We start from the raw sequence: 21,067 nt of genomic DNA on the forward strand, positions 1-21,067 counted from the left end.
ATTTGCATGCATGATGCATTTTCTCCAGTTATCCTTTAGTCTACAGTATTTAATTTCCAAGTATCATTGAACTGCACAATTTCAATTGGCATTTAGAGCTCCTTTTACTAAGGGGTGCTAGTGTTTTTAGCGCGTGCTAACCCCCGCACTATGCGGGAACTACTAACACCAGCTCTATGGAGGCATTAGCGTGTAGTGGTGGTAAAACCGCAAGCGCACCTTACTAAAAGGAGCCCTTAGACAACATGCCTCCTTTTTGGGAGCTCGTATCTTATAGAAATATTCACTTGATTACCAAGGGCCTGTTTTACAAAGCCGCGCTAGTGGCTGCACCGTGGTAACAGCCCCGAAGCCCATAGAGATTTAAAGGGCTTCGGGGCTGTTGCTGCATGGCAAAACAGGCCCTGAGTGCACATGGTTAGAACCTTATCTGTACTACAATCCTGAGCACCTGCAGAAGTTCAGACCAATGGTTCGATGACGAATTACTCACACTCAAGAGACAATGTAGACGTCTGGAAAGAAAATGGAGAAAAACCAATCTAGACCACACAAAAACCTCCTGGAAAAAAGCGAACAAGCAATACGAACTTCTATTAAAAGAAAAGAGAAAAAAACACTATACTAACCTAATAGGCACGGAAACCCAAGACACCAAAAAACTATTCCAAATATTAAAGGATCTAACGAACAGCAAACCCTATATGACCACAAACAATAACCCCCCCTCCCCCCCTTCAGCCTCTCTCCTTGCAGAACACTTCAAGAATAAAATCACAAACACCAGAGCTTCCCTCAAAAATAACCCAGCCCACCTAATTGACATCATAATACCTCCCACAGAAAAAGAATCATGCGCTGCAGACAGAACTTGGTCCCAATTCCCTAAGATACACTGGACCGAATTCAACAAACTCTACAAGAAATACAGCCATGCATTCTGTGAACTCAACCACTGCCCACCTTATCTCCTATCATCAGCGAGCACTAAGTTCCGTACCCTACTCCTACACTGGATACAAACCATGCTCACAGATGGCACCTTCCCAACTAATCTCAGCGAAATCATCATCACCCCAATCCTAAAAGACCCTAAAGGTCCAACAGATAACCCATCCAATTACAGACCAATCGCCTCAATACCTCTATATATCAAACTAATAGAAGGACTAGTAGCCAAATTCCTCAACAACTATCTCGAAGACCATGACCTACTCCACCCCACGCAATCTGGCTTCAGAACTAACTTCAGTACTGAATCACTATTAGGCTCCCTTATCGACACAGTAAGACAACACCGGAAAAAAAATGCTGCTAATACAGCTGGACCTGACGGCGGCTTTCGACCTAGTTGACCATAACATACTTCTCCAAATTTTGGACACTATAGGCATCTCAGACTAAGTATACTCATGGTTTGAAGGCTTCTTAAAATCCAGATCAGACAAAGTAAAATCAGACAAAGAAAAATCCAACCCGTGGTCCAACCCCTGTGGAGTCCCATAAGGATCTCCTCTTTCCCCTACACTCTTTAACCAATATACAGCCTCTCTCAGCGTGTACCTGAACAAACAAGGTCTAATCTCTTACAGCTACACTGATGACATCACCATCCTCATACCCTTTGACCAACCAAAGCTAGCAATGAAAGATACACTACACCGAATACTAGCTACAGTTACGACGTGGATGGAAAATCACAAACTGAAACTCAACCCAGACAAAACTAAATTCATCCTCCTAGAAAATAACAAAGTCCCTACCACTACCAACCTAGTAATCAACTCTATCAATTACCCTCTACAAACCTCCCTCAAACTACTTGGAATGACTATTGACAGGGGATGCACCATGCAAACACAAATAAACAAAACGATACAGAAATTGTTCGCAGTCATGAGGAACCTTAGACAGGTCCGAAAATTATTCGAAAGACCACAATTTTTGCTTCTAGTACAATCACTAATCCTCAGTATACTCGACTACTGCAACATCCTCTACCTCCCCTGCCCGGCAATAATGATTAAACAACTACAATCAATTCAAAATACAGCTTTGAGACTCATCTATTCTTTGAAGAAATATGATCACATCACGGAGGCATCACCCTGGCTTCCAATCCAAGAAAGAATACAATTCAAATTTTACTGTATACTATTTAAAACTATTAACGGGAAAAGCCCAACCTACCTAAACAACCGCTTTATCCAAACTACCTCTACCAGGCATAGAAAAACACACACCCCTTTCACTCACCCCACAATCAAGGAAGTAAAACAGAAAAAAACTTTACAACGGCCTACTAGCCACTCAAACAGCAAGACTAGATAACCAAGTCTCCATCCTACTGACATCAACCCCTGACTACAAGAGGTTCAGAAAGGATATAAAAACTATACTCTTCAAGAAATTCCTGAGTAAAGCCTAATACCATGAACACCTCCCCCAACCCTGATCCTACCTTTCCCTCTCTCAGAAACTACCTCTGATCTAACTTTGTAACCCTTCCCTCCACAACTCTTATTGTAATCCGCTTTGAACCGAAAGGTAAAGGCGGAATAGAAAACTGTAATGTAATGTAATAAATCCATGTAAACCGTTCTGAGCTCCCCTGAGAGAACAGTAGAGAAAATTGAATAAATAAATCCACATTTTAACTTGCAAAATGCACTCAAAATAGAATTAAAACCCTTTGATAATTTCAGAAAAAATAGCCATGGGATAGAATTATTTATTGGGATTTATTAACCGCTTCTATGAAGAGATTCACCCAATAGGATTTCCACTACATTCTGAACAAGAATTTAAACAAAAATCAGCTAATGGTAACTTCATGACCACAGACAATAAAAAGCTCACTTTGCTTTTTTGCACATAAGAGAGACATTACATGCATGTGATACGATTTCACCGGAATGGCAACTCCAGTGTCAAACAAGAAAATTAGCACATGTTTTTACTGGGTCTTCTGAAATTACACTAAAGTTTCTGGCTTCTGGTAAAAGCCATCTGGGTTTAATTCGGTTACTGTGGATTATTTTTTTGTTTGTTTTTTGACAATACTTAAATGTTTATGTGTAGCCTCATCAAGAGCCTCTGATGACAAATACAGATCTGCAGGCCAGTGAAACTGTGGGAAACTCCCACATCAACACTTAAGTTCTCGTTTCCATTTGAGACAACCCTTGGGAATGAACCCATGCTTGCTTTTGGATCTTGTTTTCATTTATTAGAAATATTTCCCCAAACATTTCTGCTGTGACACTGTTACAGCGATTTTCTCTTTCTGATGTTTTTATTCATGTTAATAAGTTTTAATGGAACTGTAGCTCTCTCTGTGCAATCCAGGTGAACCAGGAGGGCAGTTTATAAATATTTCTATAAATAAATAGATTTGGTTTGCCTTAGTTTTCCATACAGGATTATTCTTTTGGCCAAGAGGTACCGTATTTTCACGTAGATAACGTGCACCCTGTGTAAAACGCGCACACGGGTATAGCGCGTGGAAAACACAAATCTATGTACAGAAATTTCTATATACCGTGCACACCCGTATACCGCACATGCTGCCCGACTCTTCCGTCGCCGCCCGACTCTCCTTTTGCCCGCCCCGACTCTCCTCTGGCCCGCCCCGACTCTCCTCTCCCCCTTGAAGTCCTGTCCCCACCCTGAAAACCTGATCCCCCCCCGACGTCCGATTCACCCCAACGCAGGACCGCTCGCACCCCCACCACGAAGGACCGCTCGCAAGCACTCCCGTCCTCTTGCCCCAGCCAACCGCGGCACCCCCGACACGATCGGGGCAAGAGGGAGCTCAAGCCCTCTTGCCCCCCCCCGACACGATCGCGGCAAAAGGGAGGCCAAGCCCTCTTGCCTCGCCGACTCCCCAACTCCCCGACAATATCAGGGCCAGGAGGGAGCCCAAACCCTCCTGGCCACAGCGACCCCCTACCCCCACCCCGCACTACATTACGGGCAGGAGGGATCCCAGGCCCTCCTTCCCTCGACGCAAACCCCCCCTCCCCCCAACAACCGCCCCCCCAAGAACCTCCGACCGCCCCCCCAACCGACCCGCGACCCCCCTGGCCGACCCCCACGACACCCCCACCCGCCTTCCCCGTACCTTTGTGTAGTTGGCCGGACAGACGGGAGCCAAACCCGCCTGTCCGGCAGGCAGCTAACGACGGAATGAGGCCGGATTGGCCCATCCGTCCCAAAGCTACGCCTACTGGTGGGGCCTAAGGCGCCTGGGCCAATCAGAATAGGCCCGGGAGCCTTAGGTCCCTCCTGGGGGCGGGGCCTGAGGCACATGGGCCCAACCCGACCATGTGCCCAAGGCCCCGCCCCCAGGAGGGACCTAAGGCTCCCGGGCCTATTCTGATTGGCTCAGGTGCCTTAGGCCCCATCAGTAGGCGGAGCTTTGGGACGGATGGGCCAATCCGGCCTCATTCCGTCGTTGGCTGCCTGCCGGACAGGCGGGTTTGGCTCCCATTTGTCCGGCCAACTACATAAAGGTACGGGGAAGGCGGGTGGGGGTGTCGTGGGGGTCGGCCAGGGGGGTCGAGGGTCGGCTGGGGGGGCGGTCGGAGGTTCTTGGGGGAGGGCGGGCGTTGGGGGAAGGGGGGTATGCGTCGAGGGACAGGAGGGCCTGGGATCCCTCCTGCCCGTAATGTAGTGCGGGGTGGGGGTAGGGGGTCGCCGTTGCCAGGAGGGTTTGGGCTCCCTCCTGGCCCGATATTGTCGGGGAGTTGGGGAGTCGGCGGGGCAAGAGGACTTGGGCTCCCTTTTGCCCCGATCGTGTCGGGGGAGGCAAGAGGGCTTGAGCTCCATCTTGCCCCGATCGTGTCGAGGGTGCCGCGGTTGGCTGGGGCAAGAGGGCTTGAGCTCCCTCTTGCCCCGATCGTGTCGGGGGTGCCGCGGTTGGCTGGGGCAAGAGGACGGGAGTGCGTGTGAGCGGTCCTTCAGTGTGGGGGTGCGGGTGGGAGTGCGTGCGAGCGGTCCTTTAGGGTGGGGATGCGGGTGCGGATGGGAGCACATGCGAGCGGTCCTTCGGGGTGGGGGTGCGGGCGAGCGGTCCTTCGGGGTGGGGGTGCGAGCGGTCCTGCGGGGGGGGGGGTGAATCGGACGTCGGGGGGGGGAACTATGTAAAAAAAATTTTGTACAACGCGCTCACGCTTATACCGCGCAAGGTTATGCACGGTTTGTAAAAACACGTATAACGCACGCGTTATATGCATGAAAATACGGTAATTCCTAGGCTATACCCTGTTTACCGTTTCAATGGGGGAAAGGAAGGATGAGTGCAAGAATATGAAGTGAATCCATGTCAAGGCTTAATTGTGATTACGTTTATGCCACATCGACTAGAAAAAAAAAAGCAGCTTTAATTTCAGTGCTAGTTCAGAAGTCTTATATTGCCATGGACAGAATACTGTAAGTTAGTTGCATGTATATCTCTTGAATCTAAGTGCAAACTGTTATACCTGCTCTATGGTCTGGATATGCTGTTATGATTTAGACCAGTGGTCTCAAACTCAAACCCTTTGCAGGGCCACAATTGGGATTTGTTGGGACTCAGAGGGCCGCAGAAAAAAAATAGTTAATGTCTTATTAAAGAATTGACAATTTTGCATGAGGTAAAACTCTTTATAGTTTATAAATCTTTCCTTTTGGCCAAGTCTTAATAATAATATATTATAGCTATAATATATATTTATAGCTATAATCATTTATAGCTAAAGAGACATATGATCAAGAAATTGTTTTATTTGATTTTTGTGATTATGGTAAACATACCGAGGGCCTCTAAATAGTACCTGGCGGGCCACATGTGGGCCCCGGGCCGCGAGTTTGAGACCACTGATTTAGACGGTTGTTGAGATAGGTGGGTGCAGTTCCGTTTGTCTCTTATTCAAAGCAACAAATGGAACTGCACCCACCTATCTCAACAACCGTCTAAATCATAACAGCATATCCAGACCAAGAAGAACCCAGACTCTATTCTCCTACACACCACTCAAGGGAACTCAGCGCAAAAACATGTACGACGGCCTCCTAGCGACTCAGGCAGCGAAGCTGGACCCCTCCATCCTCAACCTGCTGACAACTACAAGTGACTTTAAATCATTCCGAAAAGAAATCAAAACTCTGCTTTTCAAAAAAACTATACAACTTTCTTATCCCCCCCCCTCGCTTCCTCCCCAATCCACGCAAACTACCAGCTAATCTCTTCCCTTCTACTATTAGCAGCACTATGACCCTTTCAAGAAACCAATCTTAAACCTCTTCTTCCCTTCTAGTGATCCTAACTCTCCCCTTTGCCTTACTATTCAACTCCCCTAATTTGTAATTCCCCTGCATCTACTGTGTAAGCGTCCCCTAAATGACAACTTCCTGGAAATGCCCAGCAATCTTATACTGTAAATTGTAACTTCCTGGAAATGTCCAGCTATCTTATACTGTAATCCGCTTAGAACTGCAAGATACAGGCGGAATAGAAATCACTAATGTAATGTAATGTAATGGTGGTTTAAGTGTTTTCTCCTTTGGGGCCATATTTACACACACCTCTCTCATGCCAAGATTTTCCTGTTTCTCTATTGCTGTTTACTTGGGTCTGCTAAACTTCTCACAATCGGCTGACAATTTTGATGCACAATTCGACACATTTTTGCAATGTTTTCATCGGTTCTGCTCGTTACTGGCCGCCCTGACCTTTCTTCATCAGTGACGCTTTCTCTCCCCTCAGAAAAACGTTTAATCCATTTTGTACACTGCCATTTTCTTCAAGGCATTATCCCCTTAAACTTGGACCAACACGTCCCCGATTTCACTTTCACTCTTTCCAAGTTTAACAAGAAATTCAATGTTTGTTCGTTGCTCTAATTCAAGCTCCGACATTCTCGTGACGGCACACAAAAACACGCAACAACAATAATGAATGCCACTCGGCAAGCCAACGCCCTACGTCAACATGAACACAACTGTGAGACATTAATATACCAAGGTTATGAAACCTTACTGATCTGCTTGTATAGTGCTGCCAATGTAAGCACACGAAAGCAAGTTCGCAGACTTAATTGTCAGATTTCATATACCTGAATCTGTAAAGAAATTCTATAGGTTCCAAATAGGCATCTTCTAGGCACCTAAATATATTGTCCTGATAACTTAAATAATACTAGAAAGGATGAATCGTGCTTATGTTCTAGAATGTTACTGTTACAACAATTTTTTATACCGTTTTAACTTCTTCTTTTTTAAGCATTACGATTCCTGGTTACGTTTCACCATTCTCTTTTCATGATGTGATTATACAAATGCAGTTATGATGCCTTATGGTAGGGATGCCTTGACAGAGTATGAACAAATATTAAATTACAAAAAGCAGCACTGGATTTACTTCTTAAACCAAGTAGCAGAATATGGATTAATGCTGAAATTGGATGTATGATGCTTGTCTGATTATGTAGGCAGAGGAGCTGCGTGCCGATTGGTGCTCGGTGGTCACATGTACCTTTTTGACGAGATTAGACGTGGCTACCATTTTTTAAACAGGCAGCCAAGATGAAAAAATTCCAATACAAAGTTTACTTTGGTAAACTAAACAGTCTTTTAATGGAAAAGATTCTGATTGTTGGACTCCTGGATCCTTTCAAGCTAAGTTCTCTTTTTAAAATTGTTATTGAACAAATTTAGGCCACTTTTTATGAAATCACATTAGGCTGTTTTTTGTTTTGGGTTTTTTTTTTATCGTTGGCCGTGACAGTATTAGCTCTGACGCTCATAGAAGTCCAAGATGATAAAGGGGATGGAACTCCTTTCATATAAGGAAAGACTAAAGAGGTTGGGGCTCTTCAGCTTGGAAAAGAGACAGCTGAAGGGAGATATGATCGAAATCGACAAAATCTTGAGTGGTGTAGAACAAGTACAAGTGACAGAGTAACACATTTAAAACCAATAGGAGGAAATATTTTTTCACTCAGAGAATAGTTAAACTCTGAAATGTGTTGCCAGAGGATGTGGTAAGAGCGGTTAATGTAGCTGGTTTATAAAAAAAGATTTGGACAAGTTCCTGGAGGAAAGGTCCATAAACTGCTGTTGAGACAGACATGGGAGAAGCCACTGTTTGCCCTGGATCGGTGACAGGGAATGCTGCTACTATTTGGGTTTTTGCCAGGTATCTGTGACTTGGATTAGCCTCTGTGAAGACGGGATTCTGGGCTAGATGGACCATTGGCCTGATCTAGTAAGGCTATTCTTATGGGCTGCAAAAACTTGAGAGAACAGTACAGTATAATGGGTGAAGAATTTATGTACACAACAGTAGAGCGGGACTTGGCTGTGATTTTATGTGATGATCTTAACGTAACCAAACTGGTTGAAAAGGTGATGGCGAAATCTAGATGGATGCTAGATTGCATAGGGAGTAGGAAAAAGGAGGTATTGATGCCCCTGTACAAGACTCTGGTGAGACCTCATTTAGAATATTGTGTACAATTCTGGAGGCCGTACCTTCAAAAAGATATAAAAAGGATGGAGTCGGTCCAGAGGAAGGCTTCATCATAAGGCATATAGGGACAGACTTAAAGATCTCAATCTGTATACTTTGGAGGAAAGGCGGGAGAGGGGAGATATGATAGACACGTAATATAAAAGCACAAGAGTCGAGTCTCTTTCATTTGAAAGGAAGCTCTTGAATGAGAGGGCATAGGATGAAGTTAAGAGGTGACAGGCTCAGAAATAATCTAAGGAAATATTTTTACAGAAAGGGCAGTAGATGCAGGGGACAGTCTCCTGGAAGAGGTGGTGGAGATAGAGAATGTCTGAATTCAAGAAAGCGTGGGATCTCAGAGAGAAGAAGAGATAATGGTTACTGCGGATGGACAGACATGATGGGCCATTTAGTCTTTAACTGCCATCATGTTTCGATGTTTCTTTTAAGTACCTGTATTGTAAGGTGGCCAGGGGTGCGATCTTTCCCAATTCTCTAGCTTCATTTCTCAAAGACATCTTGATTTCTAGGAAATTAATATCAGCTAAATTGAAACTGTCAAGATGAGAAGTCAACTAAAAGCATTAAAGAGCAAATGTTGCTTGAGGGACTGTAGAGGATTAATTCTGTAGAATAAAAAAAAAAAAAAAGGAATCTGAAAATAGGACTACATGTACTCCGCGTATAAATATGCATATTTTTGTTTTACTAAATGTGACCAGCATTATGACACCTTATCAAATTTATTCATCTGCCATGTGTGCTAGAGAGGAAATGAATACCGTTACCAGTTAAGAAAAAAATTAGATTACATAAGTATAAGCAAGCAGAGAAGAACCTGTCGCTCCTTGCTACCAGAGACAAACGTCTGTAAAGTACTGCTAGCTAAAAAGCACAGTTACTTACCGTAACAGGTGTTATCCAGGGACAGCAGGCAGATATTCTTGACTGATGGGTGACGGCACCGACGGAGCCCCGGTACGGACAATTTTAGAGTGATTGCACTCTAAGAACTTGGAAAGTTCTAGTAGGCCGCACCGCGCACGTGCGAGTGCCTTCCCGCCCGACAGAGGCACGCGGTCCCCAGTTAGGATAAGCCAGCTAAGAAGCCAACCCGGGGAGATGGGTGGGATGCAAGATTATCTGCCTGCTGTCTCTGGATAACACCTGTTACGGTAAGTAACTGTGCTTTATCCCAGGACAAGCAGGCAGCATATTCTTGACTGATGGGTGACCTCCAAGCTAACAAAAAGAGAGATGGAGGGAAGGTTGGCCATTAGGAAAACAAATTTTGTAAAACAGATTGGCCGAAGTGTCCATCCCGTCTGGAGAAAACATCCAGACAATAGTGACATGTAAAAGTATGAACTGAGGACCAAGTAGCAGCTTTGCAGATTTCCTCAATAGGAGTGGAACGGAGGAAAGCTACAGATGCTGCCATAGCCCGAACTTTATGGGCCGTGACAGAACCTTCCAGTGTCAGTCCGGACTGAGCATAACAGAATGAAATGCACGCTGCCAGCCAATTAGACAACATACGTTTAGAAACAGGACGTCCCAATTTATTCGGATCAAGACAAAAAGAGTTGGGGAGCTGATCTGTGGGGTTTCGTATGCTCTAGATAGTAAGCTAGAGCCCTCTTACAATCCAAAGTATGTAGAGCCTGTTCCCCAGAATGAGAATGAGGTTTCGGAAAGAAGACAGGCAGAACAATGGATTGGTTGAGATGGAATTCAGAGACAACCTTAGGGAGAAACTTTGGATGTGTACGCAGAACCACCTTGTCATGATGAAAGACCGTAAAAGGTGGATCTGCAACTAGTGCATGTAGCTCACTGACCCTCCTGGCAGAGGTAAGAGCAATAAGGAAAAGTACCTTCCAAGTGAGAAACTTGAAAGGAGTGGTAGTCAAAGGTTCAAATGGAGGCTTCATTAAGGCGGAAAGAACCACATTGAGATCCCAGATTATAGGAGGGGCTTTAAGAGGTGGTTTCACATTGAAAAGACCCCGCATGAACCTGGACATCAAGGGATGAGCTGAGAGAAGTTTTCCATGAACCGGCTCATGAAAAGCAGCAATAGCACTGAGGTGGACTTTGATGGAAGTAGACTTAAGGCCAGAGTCAGACAAAGAAAGCAGATAATCCAACAATGTCTCCACTGCCAGGGAAGTGGGATCAAGATGATGAAGAAGACACCAGGAAGAAAATCGTGTCCACTTCTGATGGTAACATTGCAGACTGGCTGGTTTCCTGGAGGCATCTAGAATGGAACGAACGGGCTGAGACAAAAGAGTATCATGAGAAGTCAGCCCGAGAGATACCAAGCTGTCAGGTGCAGAGACTGGAGGTTGGGATGTAGAAGGGTCTCCTGATGCTGTGTAAGCAGAGAAGGAAACAGTGGAAGAAGAAAAGGTTCCCTGGAACTGAGTTGAAGTAGAAGGGAGAACCAATGTTGCCTGGGCCACCTCGGAGCAATCAGAATCATGGTGGCTCGTTCCCTCTTGAGCTTGAATAAGGTTCTCAACATGAGAGGCAGAGGAGGGAAAGCGTACAGGAACAGATTGGACCAGTCGAGGAGAAATGCATCCGCTGCAGACGGTGAGGAGAGTAGAGTCTGGAGCAAAAAAGGGGCAGCTGGTGATTGTGAGGAGCTGCAAAAAGGTCTGAGGAGTGCCCCATTGAGCGAAGATGGACTGTAGAGTGAAAGGATCGAGTGCCCACTCGTGAGGCTGGAGAATTCTGCTGAGCTTGTCCGCTAAGGAATTCTGTTCTCCCTGAATGTAGATAGCTTTCAGGAATAGATGGTGATCTATGGCCCAAGTCCAGATCTTCTGGGCTTCCTGGCACAAGAGGCGAGAGCCTGTCCCACCCTGTTTGTTGATGTAGTACATCGCAACTTGATTGTCTGTGCACAGCAGGAGGACTTGAGGAAAGAGAAGACGTTGGAAGGCTTTGAGTGCATAAAACATCGCTCTGAGTTCCAGGAAATTGATGTGATGCTTCATTTCCTGAGTTGTCCAAAGACCTTGAGTTTGGAACTCGTTCAAATGAGCTCCCCAGGCGTAAGGGGAGGCATCGGTGGTGATGATAAGTTGATGAGGAGGTAGATGGAAGAGAAGTCCTCTGGAGAGATTTGAGGATATCAACCACCATTGTAGAGAATGACGATGAGATGATGTCACAGATATGTGACGTGAGCAAGGATCCAACGCTTGGGACCACTGGGTAGCTAGGGTCCATTGAGGAGTGCGCAGGTGAAGACGTACGAAGGGTGTGACATGAACTGTGGAGGCCATGTGACCCAAGAATATCATCATTTGCTTCGCAGAGATGGAACGTTGTGGAAGCACCTGCTGACATAGAGATTGAAGCATTTGAAGACGGTTGGATGGCAGGAACGCTCTCATGAGGACTGTGTCCAAGACGGCTCCGATGAATTGAAGTCTCTGAGTGGGAATGAGATGAGATTTGGGTAGATTGATCTCGAACCCCAGAAGCTGTAGAAACAGGACGGTGTGGTTGGTGGCTAGGAGTACTGTCTGAGATGAATTGGCCTTGATTAACCAGTCATCCAGGTAAGGAAAGACCTGAAGGTGGTGAGAGCGTAGAAAGGCAGCCACCACAATCAGACATTTGGTGAATACTCTTGGAGAGGAGGCAAGACCGAAGGGCAGCACCTTGTATTGGTAATGACAACGATTGATCATGAAGCGTAGGTACTGTCTGGAGGCCAGATTGACCGGTATATGAGTGTATGCTTCTTTGAGATCGAGGGAACATAGCCAGTCGCCTTGATTGAGAAGAGGGTAAAGAGTGGCCAGAGAAAGCATTCTGAATTTCTCTTTGACCAAGCATTTGTTGAGATCGCGAAGATCTAAGATGGGTCTGAGATCTCCTGTCTTTTTGGGGACTAGAAAATAACGGGAGTAGAATCCTTGCCCCTTTTGATCTAGAGGAACTTCCTCTATGGCGTTCAGAAGGAGGAGGGATTGAACCTCTTGAAGAAGGAGGGAAGACTGAGGAGTGTTCAAAGCAGACTCTTTTGGTAGACCTTGGGCAGGAAGAGTCTGAAATTTGAGAGAGTAGCCGTGGCGGATGATGTTGAGGACCCACTGGTCCGAGGTGATGGTTTCCCAACGGCTTATGAAATGAGTAAGGCGTCCTCCTATAGGCAGCGGAAGATGGGCAGATGGAGGGATACTGGCTATGTCCTGGAGAACCAAGTCAAAAAGGTTGTGAAGGTTTTTGTGGAGGAGGAGGCTTCATCTGTTGTTGCTGCTGTGCAGGTCTAGTGTTCTGCCTTTGTTGTTGCCTCTGACGCCTGGGTTGTTGAGCTGCCGGTGGCAAAGGACGAGCCACAAATCGACGCTGGTAGGCCGATTGCTGACGAAAAGGCCTGGTAGGTGGGGTCTTCTTTTTCGTTTTGAGGAGAGTATCCCACCTAGTTTCATGAGCTGAAAGCTTTTGAGTAGTGGAGTCCATGAATTCTCCAAACAGCTCATCCCCCAGGCAAGGTGCATTAGCCAGTCGATCCTGATGATTGACATCAAGTTCTGACATTCTGAGCCATGCCAGTCGGCGCATGGCCACCGACATAGCTGTGGCCCGAGAGGTCAGCTCAAAGGTGTCATAGATCGACCTGACCATGAACTTTCGAAGTTGTAAGAGCGATGAAGAAGTTTGGCGAAAGGCAGATTTTTTACAGTCAGGGAGGTACTTCTCAAAAGCAGTCAGATTTTGTATGAGATGCTTGAGATAGAATGAGAAGTGGAAAGCGTAATTCCCTGACCTGTTGGCTAACATCGCATTCTGGTACAACCTCTTGCCAAATTTGTCCATGGCTTTACCTTCTCTGCCAGGAGGGACTGAGGTGTATACACTAGCTCCCGTGGATTTCTTTAGAGTGGATTCCACTAATAGAGACTCATGTGGGAGCTGTGGTTTGTCAAACCCAGGAATCGGGATGACTTTATATAAGGAGTCTAACTTGCGGGGGGCTCCAGGGATGGTCAAAGGTGTCTCTAAATTCTTGTAAAACGTCTCTCTCAAGATGTCATGGAGAGGTAATTTGAGATATTCCCTTGGAGGTTGGTCAAAATCCAGTGCATCAAGAAAAGCTTTGGATTTCTTTGACTCAGCCTCCAAGGGAATAGAGAGAGAGTCACACATCTCTTTTAAAAAAGATGAGAAAGAGGTTACATCTGGTTTAGAGGATGGGTCTAAAGCAGAAGGATCCTCATCACCAGATGAACATTCCCCTTCAGAGAAAAGAGGGTCCTCTGAGTCACCCCACAGATCAGGATCCCGAACCTGAAAACTGCGGTCTCGAGATTCCGGTGTGGAGGGTTCCAGGTGTCGGGATTTGCGTGCCGACTTACCTGACCTCATAGACACGGTACCGGGAGACGTTAAGGGCTGCATCGGTGCCGAAGTCTGAACAGCCTGGTGTTGAGCTCTCGGTTCCGGTGCGAGGACTGGCATGGAGACCGAAGAAGCAGAATGTACCGGTACCGACAAAGTGGATGCCGAAAGAAGGGGCTGCTCCACTGTCGGTACCGGTGGCTCAGACCGGACCGGGACCGGAAGGCTCGGTGCCAAAAGTGCAGGAAGGAGTTGTTGCAACTGTCCTTAAGCTGCACCTGCAGGACAGCGGCGATCCGCTCGTCCAGCGAAAGCACTGGTACCGCCTTTTTCTTCTGCGGTACCTGCGGTGCCGCTCTACGCCCCGAGGATGAGGAACCCAAGGTCGAGGGGCTCACCTCTATTGGGGTGGGCGCCTCGAGGTCGGCAGGACTGGGCTCGCTGCTACTGAGACCGGAGGACGCTCCAACGGGGAAGGCTTCTTAGCCGGCTTACCTGAGGGATGCGACGCCGACGCGGTATCGAGCGGTGTCGACAAGGTGGGTGCCGACTGAGACAGGGCCGATGTCGGTGCCGGTGCCGCAGAGTCAGACATCTCGGCACCAAACAATAATTGCTGCTGGATCTGCTGATTTTTCAGAGTTCTCTTTTTTAAAGTCACACAGCGGGTGCAGGTAGATGCTCGATGGTCAGGACCAAGACACTGTAGATACCAGTTGTGCGGGTCAGTGAGTGAAATAGGTCGTGCACACCGCTGGCACTTCTTAAACCCGGGTTGAGGGGGCATGAAGGTAAAAACAGCTTCTGCCAAATCGAAGGCCGAGGCCTCGATGGTGGCAACAGGCCCCGCCGGGGCGAAATTGAAAGAAGTGAAAAAAAAAAAACAAAGTTTTTTTTTTTAAAGAAAAGAAAATAAAAGAAAATGAAGGAAACAATATTTCCTTAAGGGTTTATGCGAGCGGGAAGGCGATATGAAAAAAGTATTCAACAGCCGTTGAAAGAAACGCTTCTTCTTAGCTCCGCGGAAACTAAGAAACTGGGGCGGGAAGGCACTCGCACGTGCGCGGTGCGGCCTACTAGAACTTTCCAAGTTCTTAGAGTGCAATCACTCTAAAATTGTCCGTACCGGGGCTCCGTCAGTGCCGTCACCCATCAGTCAAGAATATGCTGCCTGCTTGTCCTGGGATAAGAAACATTATGAATGGGATTGCAGCACGGATTTGAATATATCATCTTTATCAGAGATACAAGTCTGATTATCAGAAAAAAAGTTTGCTACTGGTTAAATTGCAGTTAAACTGTACATCAAAATCACTGGAGAGAAACAAACAAAAAAAAAAAGTTGACAAATCATAGAGAACACCAAAGAATAAAAGAAAACAGTGGATGACACTATGCATGAAGAGGCTACGAGTCTACCTGGAAATGAGGCAGTCCTGTCTGCCTAAAAGTTCACATTCCATGCAGAATTCACAGCACTTAAAGATTTACAGAACATCAATCACTGAAAAAAGAGAAAACATGCTTTGGGAATGTTTCACAAGTCCTCTGTAGATATCAGGAGGTCATGCTCTCCTGAAGTTACTCCCCGAGAGGCTCTGCTGAAGTTAGAGAGCAGTCAAGCAAATCACACCCAGAATAAATTGTTTTTAAAAAAACCCAACCTTGGGCTAAAATATAGCGCAATGCACTCTGGAGAAGAAGTGTGGCTTAACTAAATTCTTTTTCAACAAAACTAGCCAAGACTTTACAAACAGCAGGGTTCACCTTTTTCTTTTGTCAAGTTATTTATTCCACTACATCCTTTCGTCATTGTCTCTCTAAATGTTGACCTTAGAGGGATATGGCACAACACACCCAAGCCAATCGAGAAAAATAACAATATCAGAGCGTGGTTTTGACCTTAGAGGGATGACGTCAGGCCTGTTTAAAATTAGAACTAGAAAACTGCAAACCTTTGTTTACAATTGTGATGGAAGTAGGCGCGAGATGCACATTCCAACAGCATTGAACTGAACTGCTGAGCCAGTCCTGTTGAATTATTATTTTCTATTGTATGTTTTGCATGCTACTTTCAGTTCTAGTACAAAAGCAGTTGTTTACAAATCAAATCTGTTAAGTAAATAAATCTCTTCTCTTAATTTGCACGGTCATTGCTGCAGCTTGGTTATACACAGTCATTTCATATGTTTTACCTTAGTGCTGAAACTTTCAAGTTATTATGCTATGTTATGATCTGATTTTCAGACTAGAAGCATAATAAAACAAATACAAAAAGGGCAAGTATCATAAAAAGAGGAATGTGGTAAACAAAGGACTAAAAAAAACCAGCAGTTGTACCTGTTTACCAGGCATAGACAGTTTCAAAACCATCTTGGACAGTTTCAAAACCATCTTTTAATGCAATGGCACCGTTTAGAGAATCCAGGCCATAAGACCTAAGTTTCTGTTTTGTTTTTTGTGTTGGTTGATTTTTTTTGAAAGTGACAACACAGGCTGTATTTTCACATCTTTTATATGTGTTTTTTTGCCAATTCCATCCAAAACACATCCCTGAGAACACCTCTAAACTAGAGGACAGTACAGAAGGAAGGCAGTTTGTAAAATCACTAACAAAAGAAATCATTTGAAAATTCTCTTTGATTTGTTTCATTTCAGTTCACATGCAAATTCAGTCTTAAATAGATCAAAATTATCCAGTCCTAACTTTTATGGCATTTTACAATGGTGTTTCCCAAGTCGGTCCTGGAGTACCTCTTTGCCAGTCAGGTTTTCAGAATGTCCACAATGAATATGCCTGAAAGATTTCCATACAATCAATTATACCCCAAAAACATGGGAAAACGTCTCACATAATTGGTGGAAGAGGTATTCACTTGAAAAACAACAAACAATTCACTAAACTTCTGCCCGATCATCCTCCCATACAAATTAGCAAAACCCCATGCAAAATAGCCAAGCGATTGATTCACTAACAATTGCTTGGCTATTTTGAATCGAGTTTCACTAGCCTAAAACCCGACTGTTGACGACCTGTCGGTAACTGTTGTGTGGCTAATGTGATCAAAACAATTCCTTACCTCTTTTACGGGACAAGGCTGTGATGAGTCTATATATGCTGTGAGGAAAAGATGAGAAGTTTTCTTACCTCAGCTGCTTGCGTTTCCTGGTGCAACAAGGTAAGTCCAGTTAGATCTTCCAAAAAGGAATGTGAGGAGTTGAACACTTTGGCCAGGAACTTAAATCCCTCTAGCTCATAATGCTCAAGAACCTGCAATGATGAAAAAAAAAAAAAGATTGCAATATAAATCATTCATATTTGTGGCTTCCATTGAACAATCAGTATAGCTAACGCATCAAGTTTATGGTATGGCATAGTCTAGGGTATATAGTATTAGTTAGGCCTGTTATTAATAGTAACTCTCAAGCAATCAGGAACTACATTTATCCGGCATCTTTCAATCCCCCTCGGTGCCGGTTAACTGAGAGTCTACTATATTATATTTTACCACTTTTGTTTGACAATGCTTTGCCATGCTACCTTTTATTATACTATGTTTGCAATCACTTTGCATAAATACGCTTTTATTATGTAAATAAACTTGTAACCCATTCTGAGCTCTTCTGGGAGGACAGGATATAAGACCAAACAAATAGATAAAAATTGTTAGACTATGGGCTAGATTCACTAACCTGCATTGATCAGATTCTATCCGATCCTTTCTGATCCTACGCATTTACCAAAACCTTTATACAGATGAACGCAATCGAAGGCCCACCTCACACCGAACATAAGAATTGCCACGGCTGGGTCAAACCAGTGGTCCATCGTGCCCAGCAGTCCGCTCCCGCAATGGCCCTCTGGTCAAAGACCAGCGCCCTAACTGAGACTAGCCCTACCAGCGCACGTTCTGGTTCAGCAGGAACTTGTCTAACTTTGTTTTGAATCCCTAGAGGGTGTTTTCCCCTATAACAGCCTCCAGAAGAGCGTTCTAGTTTTCCACCACTCTCTGGGTGAAGAAGAACTTCCTTACGTTTGTACAGAATCTATCCCCTTTCAACTTTAGAGAGTGCCCTCTTGTTCTCCCTACCTTGGAGAGGGTGAACAACCTGTCCTTATCTACTAAGTCTATCCCCTTCAGTACCTTGAATGTTTCGATCTTTCAAGGTACTGAAGGAGATAGATTTAGTAGATAAGGACAGGTTGTTCACTCTCTACTGAAGAGCGATCCTGACACATGCGCAAACCATCTTCTTTGCCTGTAGATGGTCTGTGCATGTGCTTGCTCCCCGTGGCATAACTTTTTTTTTTTTTTTTTTACTTTTTACTCCCGAGCTCGTGGTTTTAACCCATGGGTTTAAAGCAGGGCTGCACTGTGGCGTGTTCTGGAACAGAATAGAACATGCCATAGTGCAGCCCCGCTTTAAACCCATGGGTTAAAACCATGGGCTCGCACTGCAGTGAAGGACGGCAGAGAGCAGGAGAGTTGGGGGAGGCAGAGAGCAGGTTCTATTTTGTGACGGCAGAGAGCAGAAGAGTCAGGGAGGCAGAAAGCAGATTTATTTCAGGGCTGGTAGGACAGTTGGTAAGAACGTGAGCGACTGGTCCCCAGCAGTCGCTTCTTTTTGGATCGGCCAGCCGTCGGTGTTCCTGATTTTGTTTAGCGAATCGCGTCCTTCCTACTTTGCATGCCATTTCCCCTCATTTACGGATTAGATCAGATCGGATGTTGATCGGCCACAAGGTTAGTGAATTGGGTCGGGGAAAAATTGGGCTCGCTAAACGAACGCAAACACGATCAGTGGGCCTATATCAGAAAAGGTTAGCAAAGAAAGTAAAAGCTGTATTTCTAAAGTAAGAAAATGTCTGTATGTATGAAACAACCTTTTCAGCACAAAAGTAATTCAATATTCTAGCCACAGGAAAAATGATCTCTATGGGAATAGTGCAGCTGCTAAAATCAGAGCTGTTTTTCATTAAATCATCACTCATGTTCATGTATAAAAAGGACTTAAAAATGACCACCAAGAAGAAATCAGTTTGTTAACAAAAAAGATTTTGCACTTGAACTTGAATTAATATTTATTACATCTTACATGAGAGAGGAAGTGGTAATCTATGTGAGACCTCAGTGTGGCTGCACAATATCAATACATCTGGCCCTTTTTTGTACAAAGTTGCATGATCTGGAAGTGCTTGGAAAGAAACCAGATAGAGCAAAGTTGCTTAGTGGTAATGGGTATTCTCCGAGGACGGAAGGATAATCGGCCACATATGAGGGTGACATCATTTAGTGGTGCTGGCCTGGATTCTCCTCCCTGAGAATTCTGGAAGAGCCTGGAAAGGTTTTTCTGGGCATGCACATGATTTTCCCTGTACTTGCCATCTCACTGAATCCTCTTCATAAATGGGAGGAGGATGGGAATGTATGGTTTATGAGAACACCTGTTACAGAGGCAAGCAATTTCACTTTCTCCGAGGACAAAAAAGATGAATCAGCTTCATAAATGAGAATCATTAGTTAAGGGTTGCCTGACAAACAAGGGAAAACATGAAAGGGTGGCATAATTTTGTGGAAAAACTTCATTTGTGTTTTGCTCTTTTACTTTTCTATGTGGACGATCCTATAATAATAAGTAGCCCTTTACATTAGTTGTATTCTACCCCTTAAAGTAACTCTGAGGAGTGACTAACCAAACCAATTGTTGCATTAGGAATCTGTAATTCTAATAGAGTCAAATCACCTGAGAATCTTAGGTTTGGGTTTCTTTGGGTTTTTTTGCAGTGAATTATAAGCCTTGACAACCTTCATATAATAAAAGCAGATGAAATTTGGCATCCATTTATAAATCATTTGTTTGGTTACAGCTATTCCAGGTTGATTTAAGTCACAATGTCTAACAAGGGGAAAAATGGAAGTGTCAATTGAGGTTGCAGTGGAAACCACACTGGGAAACTCAGAACTTATGGCAGGAGGGATGCCTATCCCCTCCTGCCACCCGGTGCTCCCTAACCTGAGCCGCTGAAAAATATGGCAGGAAGGATGCCCGGACCCTCCCGCTATCGGCCCCCTCCTTCCCTCGCTCCGCAGCAGGTCCGCCAAAGGCTTCCCCACCCGCCAAAACACCCACGCAGTGCGTGCTTAAATATATGGCAGGACAGATGCCCACTCCCTCCTGCCATCGAGCCCACCCCTTTCCCCTCCCCCAAACTAAAACGGCAGGAGGGATGCCCCCTCCCTCCTGCCACTGAACCCAGATGCCCCCTCGCCTCCCCTTAAAAGTTGGGAGCAGGAGGGGTGCTCAGTCCCTCCTGCTCCTCCGGACTCTGGCGACACAATGCGGCCTTAGGCCCTGCCCCGGTGCATCATGTGATGCACAGGGAGGGGCCTAAAATGCTGATTGGCTCCCTCCCTTGGACTAAGGAAGTCCTGATTGGCCAAAAAATGGCCAACTTCTCTGTAAAGTAGAATTTCCTTACATTGCTTTTGAATCTACTACCTCTCAACTTTAAATTATGTTCTCTAGTTTTACCATTTTCCTTTCTCTGGAAAAGATTTTGGTCTACACTAATACATTTCAAGTACTTGAACATCTGAATCATATCTCTCCTGTCCTTCCTTTCCTCTAAGGCAGAGTGTCTCAAACTTTCTCAAGCCAGGGCACACTAAAGGTAGTGGCCACGGCTTGAGGCACCCAGAAGTGCGTTGACGTCGCCGTGATTACATCATGCATATGCATGACATCATCACGTCGACGTCCGTGCATGTGCAGAGGCCCTCCAGATGGGCCCTGAGATGCCAGTAGGGGGTGCCAGCAGGGAAGAGGGCCGGAGATAAGGAGAGGCACTGGTGCCAGCTGATTGCCTACAGCAGTGTTTCTCAACTACTTCAAGCTAAGTACCCCCTAAGTCTAACAAATATCAACTGAGTACCCCAACCACAGACCTCCCTAGGCCCACCCAAGCTCTGCCCCAGACCCCAACCCCTTTACTAATTGTAATGCAATGTTTTTCCATTCATTTTTTATATACACACAATATACACAGCAGATATAAATTCTCAAAACTGACACATTTCAATCACTATATTGAAAATAAAATCATTTTATCTACCAGCGATCCTCTGCAGGCTGCTGTAATTAGCTTTAAAGGTTAGACTGGGAAGCCAGAGGACGCTAGATAGAAGGGGGAAACATGTATGCCTTTGG

At 45.2% G+C, this 21,067-nt stretch overlaps 1 protein-coding gene across 3 annotated transcripts in view; it reads right to left on the reverse strand.

The window, feature by feature from the left end:
- ATG7 (autophagy related 7) overlaps window positions 1-21,067 on the reverse strand; it is a 351,798-nt gene that overhangs the window by 153,560 nt on the left and 177,171 nt on the right. For 2 of the 3 annotated variants that reach the window (XM_033925732.1, XM_033925731.1), the window contains exon 19: window positions 17,007-17,129. In XM_033925732.1, the coding sequence (XP_033781623.1) occupies window positions 17,007-17,129 (123 nt within the window). Of the gene's footprint in view, window positions 1-15,741; window positions 16,656-17,006; window positions 17,130-21,067 lie in introns of those variants that run through there. The other variant, XM_033925733.1, reaches the window with a different exon arrangement.

Source organism: Geotrypetes seraphini, chromosome 17 (assembly GCF_902459505.1).
Source record: "Geotrypetes seraphini chromosome 17, aGeoSer1.1, whole genome shotgun sequence".
Taxonomy (NCBI): domain Eukaryota; kingdom Metazoa; phylum Chordata; class Amphibia; order Gymnophiona; family Dermophiidae; genus Geotrypetes; species Geotrypetes seraphini.